This window comes from Anser brachyrhynchus, assembly GCF_964034855.1.
Source record: "Anser brachyrhynchus genome assembly, chromosome: 13".
NCBI lineage: Eukaryota > Metazoa > Chordata > Aves > Anseriformes > Anatidae > Anser > Anser brachyrhynchus.
Genome location: NC_137708.1, coordinates 1802256 through 1808449, shown reverse-complemented (window position 1 = coordinate 1808449; position 6194 = coordinate 1802256). Strand labels below are relative to the sequence as shown.

Below are 6194 nucleotides of genomic sequence, written 5' to 3'. Positions count from 1 at the left end.
GGGAGCGGCCCGGGATGGCGGAGCCCAGGCGGGAGGGCGCCGGCCCCGCTGAGATGGCGGCGGCCGGGGCCGTTGCGTTCAAACCGGCGCGGCGCGGCGGGGCGGCCAACGGCATGGCGGCGCGTCACGGCGCGTCACGGCGGGGCGGAGACGGGCGGAGAGGGGGAGCCATGGAGGCCCGGCTGCCCTACGACGACTTCCCGGTGGTGTTCCTGCCGCCCTACGAGAGCCCGCCCGCCTGGGTGCCGCCGCACGAGGTGGGGACGGGACGGGGGGACGCGGGGGGGACACCGGGGGGCTGCTGCCGGCCCCGCCGCCTCAGCGCCCGCCTCTCCTCTCCTCTCCCTCACAGCGGCTGTACCACCCCGACTACAACAACGAGCTCACGCAGTTCCTGCCCCGCACCGTCGTCCTCAAGAAGCCGCCCGGGGCGCAGGTAGGGCACCGCCGGGACCCCCCCGTCCTCCTCACGGCTCCTTGGGGGTCTCGGGCGGGGGGGGGAGATGGACACGGAAATTAAAGAGCGGCTGTGCGTGCCCTGCCCTGACACACACCAGGGAGCATTTCTGCCTGGGGGCTGCGTCCCGTGGCTAACATGCCTTATCTTGCAGCTGGGCTTCAACATCCGTGGAGGAAAGGCCTCGCAGCTGGGCATCTTCATCTCCAAGGTGTGTCCGCCCTTCCCCGCGCCCTGTCAGGTCCCCTGGGTGCTGCAGGGCCGGCTGGGTGTGTGCGGGCACCGTCACACGCCCTGTGCGCGTCCCCGGGCTCAGAGCTGTAATCTGGAGCTCGCCAGGTAGCAATCAGACAGCCCTGAGCCACTGCCTCGCCTCTGCCCGGCCCGTGCTGTTGGGGTGCTGCAGTCCCTGCTCTCCCCAAGCCCCCCTTCTCCTTGTGAACGCACTGCACGGGCACTCGGAAGGGTCCCGGGGGCCAGGCTGCCTCTCCCACGCGGGAAGGGACCTGCGGTACTGACCGTGCACGGAGCCAGTGCTGCTGCCTCTGCGCTGCCCTTCACAGGTGATCCCCGACTCGGACGCGCACAGAGCTGGGCTGCAGGAAGGGGACCAGGTGCTGTCTGTGAACGATGTGGATTTCCAGGACATCGAGCACAGCAAGGTGAGCACTCCTGCTCCCTAGCATGCTGTTGTTTCCCCAGCAGGACAGGGGAATCAGTGCAAACCCCATCTCTCTGCCTCTCAGCCGGTGGCACCACGTAACTGATGCACTGCTCTTTCCTATCCTCAGCCCTGTCTGGTCACTGATCAACTCTTTCCGTTTTCAGGCTGTGGAGATCCTGAAGACAGCCCGTGAAATCACCATGCGAGTGCGTTACTTCCCCTACAGTAAGTGCCTGCTAGCTCCGAGTCTGCTTACCTTGCAGAATTTCTCCCTGGGAAGCAAACTGCCATGCATCCTTGTCCGTCTACCCGAGCTCTGTCTCTAAGGATATTTAAATATTGTCAAGGGGGGGAAAAATTTACCAAATTTTTAACTCTTGGTTGCTGAACCCATAATGCCCAGAGACACTGGCGGGAAGGAGGGAGGAAGGTCAAGGGAAGCCAGACAAGGATTCTTCATAAAATGTAAACTGATCCTTAAAGGAAAGTGAAGCAAAATAAGGAGCAAGGGAAGGGAGAACTTCAAAACAAACTTTTCTTCTACATGCCCTAAAATAACTTGAAACAATGGCTGGGATGCAAATGTGCTATTTTAAAACCAGCTCATCTTAGCTAATTCCCCCTCACCATCGACAGCCACCTCTCCTGCCCTTTCAGCCTTGCCTTCTCTTTCCCTTCCAGATTACCAGCGACAGAAGGAGAGAACTGTTCACTAGTAGGCAGCTGTCTGCTGGGTCCTCTCCAGAGCGGCTGTCCTGCAAGAAACTCTCCACTACCTTTCCTCAACATCTGAGATGACGTGTCAAATTTCAGCTGTCACTGGAGGCACAACTGCACAGGCCTCGGCTCTGCTTCCTGCTTGGAGGACACCACGGAGCCTGTTTAGCTGGAAGACGGATGGGGCTTCAGTCCGTACTCCTTGAACTGGGTGATGAAACAAGCTGATGGTGCCGGTGTGGAAGTGGGTACCAGAGGACAGCTTGTCCAGCAAGATCTGTGCTTCTGTTCTAGTAGGGCGTAACTCAAAGGAGTGCTCGGCGGGTTCTGGATCCAGCTTTTGTTGCTAGGATGTAAGGCCGGGTCTGAGTGCGCTGGAGCAGAGCGTGGCCTTAGTCCTCCAAGAGATCAGCCTGTTCCCTTCTCTGGTGACATGAAATCCTTTCCCTCTCCACTGTCCTACCTCTGCTCTACACTACTGGGTTTGCTTGGGACGTGAACAGGAGTGAAATCCAGGCAAACTCAATGCACATCTCTAGCTGCACTAGTCTCCAAGGCCTGTGTGTACCTTGTTGCTGCTTAACGACCCCTGCGAGACAGGACCAGGACACTTGGAGCATGTTCCTAAGCTGCAGAGACACATAGCCAGGTTCCCTCACGCGTGGTGCTTACGTTGTTAAGGGTTTCACTTGCTGGACTTGCTTCCTTCTCTTGGCACAGCCCCGTCCCTCCCAGGTGCTCCCATCAGAACTCCCTGCTACTTTGAGGTAAACTTCTCCCTTTCCTTCCTCCTCGGGCATCTCCTCCTGCTGGGACAATTCACCCTCCTGCTGTTGAAATGGTGGGGTGGCAGCCGTTCTGCTGAGAAAGGGGAGGAAGCCCGCTGTGCCCTGTGCTGGGAGAGCAGAGGGGAAAGCATCGGGGTTATCAGCAAAGCTGGGTGCAAATTGGGGTAGTATCACCTTGTAAATGGTATCGGGACAGCCCTTGCTCTGGCCTTCTACGCGGTGTTTTCCACTTACCTGTAATAACTGAGGTAATAAAACTAGCACAGCAACCAGACTTGCCTTATTCCTAACTCAGGAAGTCTCGGGAGGATTCGTTGCCACCCTCAGCACTACCCCGAGGAAATGCCTAGGTCGGCTGAGGCAGGGGTTGGCTCCAGTTGGCCTTGCAGCCTGCAGAAGGAAGGCGTGGGACCTGCGCCAGGTGCAACTCGAGCACAAGGGTGTTTTTGCACCGACTGCGATGGAAGTCGGCCCGTGATTACTCTGGAGTGGCATTACAACACTGCCAGGAGGAGGAAGGGCTGCAACGCAGGGTTTTATCTGTGGTGGCACTAAAGCACCTCAGTTGACGCAGGAGCAGCAGCTCTAACGCAACCCCAGCTCTGCCAGACACGTTTGCCTTAGCTCAAACACTGGGGGTAAAGTTGGGCCAGTAGAATTAGATACGCTAGGAAAAAAAAATATAAGAAAAATAAAACCAACAGTTTTTCTGCCAGGGAAAGAAGCAGCCAGGACCACCCCCCAATAACAGCCTGAGCAGGTAAACTGAGAGATCTTCCATGAGATCCATCTGTCTCCTGCCTCACACCACTTTTGCAGCACCTACACGTTCCTTGGGGAAGAGGAAGGTCAGGCCTACAGCGTTAGAGCCTCGCCTGGGGGAGCTGCAGGCAGACTGGCCCTGCCCAGCGGCAGCACCACCCCGGTACTCGCTCGCTGCTTCTGCAGCAGCCACCGCGCAGCCCCGACTGGCTGTGGGCTAACAGGAAGGAGCAGATTCTTTTCCAGGACCATCCATGGCTTAAGTATCTTTAATTGACAGAGCAGTGGAATGGGTTGTACACGTCACCACAGCCCGTTTCGTCCTCCAGAGCCAGAGGGACAAAGCAGGGCAGCCTGCTGACTCCTGCTGGGAGAGCAGCTCCAGCACCGCCAGGTATTTCAGCCGCGCACACGACAGAGGCAAAGAGCAGCCTCGGCTTGTCAATGAGTAACTCCCCAGCCGGTAACGCAGCCCGGCAGAGGTACAGCACACAACTCGACCTCTTGGAGCAGCACTGACAGCCCCAGAACAAGCTGTGTTCTGCTAAGGCACAGCAGATTACACCTGAGAAACCGATGGCACAACTCCTCCCCGAGCACAGCTGACAACCAGGTCAGTGCAGCCCGTTCACAAGAGAAAAGGCGACAAACATGGGGATTTCTGTGTAAAAAGCTTCCTGTCCCCCCCCTTCTTATTGTAACCCCCTAGACGAGCCTGAGCATCACGCTGTGGTGTCCCTCCCTGCAGCACCACGAGCAGCATCAGTTCTCCGCGCCGCCGTGGTCGCTGCCCTCATCCTTGGCTTCGGCCAGGCCGCTCTCGTCGATGTTCTCCAGCGAGGCAGCGTGCTGCAGCGCCAGCTCCGCCAGCGCCAGCACGGGAAGCGTGTTCTGCTCGGGGTACAGCCAGGGCTTCACGTTCACGCCGTGCTGCTGCTTCCAGGCAGGGTACTGCACGCAGGCCTTGTGCAGTTTCTTTAACATCTGATCAGAAGCAGGGGAGCACAGGGGGGAACAACCGTGGAAGCTCAGAAGAGCTGTTGGCGTGTTTCCACCTAGCCACTACTAACCCCTACTCCACTTCTTTCCTGGCTGCCCAAGAGGGGCTCAGGGAAAGGCAGAAGGGCAATTTAACTCCCTGGTGGGTGTAACTCCCCTTCTCCTTGCCCAGATCTCCTGATGATACCAGTGGCTTCAGCAGAGTGAAATTAAAACCGCCTTTGGCAGGGGACAGAAATGCCCCACGCCCGTCCTGCTCTGCCAAGGGACACCCTCAGCACTGCTCTGCCCCTCGGTTCGGGGAGCACGTTCCCGGCGCAGCCCCACCACCCAGGGGTGTCCCCACACCGCAGCCCTGTGCTCCAGCCAGGCACTGGGCACGCGCCCTTGGAAATGCTCCGCTCACCTGTGGCACCAGGTACTGCGACACTTTATTCACGACCCACTTTGGCAACGACCCTAACGGATTGGGGGGGGGGGGAAAACAGAAGTTAGCGTGCCAGGAAAGGGCTGTGCTCCTCCCAGCCCTCCAGCAGCCCTCAGAGCGAGCTGCAGCGTTAGCACCAACACGTGCCAGGGGGGCTGGGGCAGAGGAGGGCCACGTTACGTAGCTGCCCCCTGAATTACGGGCAGGATTCCTGTCGTGACCCGAATTGGCGTCCGCACGCCCCCAGGCCAGCAGCAGCGGTTACCTTTCGGATCCACCTGAGCCAGGTAGGTGAGACTGCAGCTGCTGGGCCCGGTTGAGCGCACCAGGTACCCCATGAGGAGCGCGACTGCCCTGACCAGGTCCTTGCGCGGAGGGTATTTCTGTGCAGACACAGCAGGCTGTCAGGCGCCGTCCTCCACCCTCCCGGCCCTCTCCCTCTCTCAGGTCTGGCACTGAATACGCCGTCGACAAGGCTAGAGAGGAGCTGCCTCAAGCTGAGGACTCGGCCAGGAATTAGCCCCTACCTGCGAGGGGCTCTGGGGGTCCCAGTTTATCCCAGGCAGGACCTCAGGGCCCTGTAACAGGACAGCCTGCTAGCCCGGCCTCCCCTGCACTCACCGGGTGCTTGACCGAGAAGTTGATAATGGTGTGATACCCGTCCTCGACCTGCCAGGCTCGCAGTGTCACCACGTCCCTGTTCTTTAAGGGCTTTGGACATCGCCCTAGACAAAGAGGGAAGAAAGCTGCTTCCCGTGCCCGAGCAGCGTGCGGAGCTTGTGTTGTGATCTCAGTGCCTCCTCCGCCCAGCGCTGCCCCTCACCAGCCCAACTCTCGTGGCAGCGGTCCTGAGCCATGCCCCACGCCCCAAACATCCCCAAACGCGGGCAGGACGGGCCCGATTAACACCACCCAGGGCTTCGGCATTAGAGGGCCAGTGCCACCCTGCCCCTCGGCCCCACTCACAGGCGTAGTAGCCCACGTTGGCGTTGGCAGCCACCCGGGCGATGTCGTGGCTGTCGATGACATTGGCGTCCCACTCGCGGCGATACTCGCTGTCGTGCAGCACGTCGTACACCGTCCCCGCCGGCACGTCCGGCATGTCGATACGGCACTGCGGGGAGCACCGAGAGCTCAGGCCGGGCTCTGCCCGCCCAACCCGGGACCTCCGCCACCCGCGGCGCCCACCTTCAGCTGGTGCACGGCACAGCCCGGCGGCGGCGGCTCCAGGCAGACGGCGAGGCCGCCGCAGTCCCGTTGCCAGCCGCCGTCCCGGCAGCGCTGCCGGAAGGCGCGGAAAGCGTCGGCGTCGGGCACCGGCACCCGCTCCATGCGGGGCACCCACTCCTTGTGCCGGGACGAAGAACAGAGCCCCGGCCT

At 60.4% G+C, this 6194-nt stretch overlaps 2 protein-coding genes across 2 annotated transcripts; one reads left to right on the top strand and one right to left on the bottom strand.

Moving 5' to 3' along the window:
* Positions 1 to 14: 14 nt before the first annotated feature.
* Positions 15 to 2898, top strand: PDZD11 (PDZ domain containing 11; the record flags this gene model as incomplete). The annotated part of the gene is made up of 6 exons (XM_080554300.1): positions 15 to 257; positions 353 to 436; positions 612 to 668; positions 1021 to 1119; positions 1286 to 1346; positions 1803 to 2898. 6 exons carry the CDS (start codon positions 15 to 17, stop codon positions 1835 to 1837), a joined length of 579 nt encoding a protein of 192 aa, XP_080410426.1. The 3' UTR covers positions 1838 to 2898.
* Positions 2899 to 3641: 743 nt separating this feature from the next.
* On the bottom strand, positions 3642 to 6146 carry LOC308177303 (START domain-containing protein 10-like; the record flags this gene model as incomplete). Its single annotated transcript, XM_080554296.1, has 6 exons — positions 3642 to 4372; positions 4794 to 4846; positions 5080 to 5197; positions 5436 to 5539; positions 5781 to 5928; positions 6003 to 6146. 6 exons carry the CDS (start codon positions 6144 to 6146, stop codon positions 4151 to 4153), a joined length of 789 nt encoding a protein of 262 aa, XP_080410422.1. The 3' UTR covers positions 3642 to 4150.
* Between the last annotated feature and the right edge of the window lie 48 nt (positions 6147 to 6194).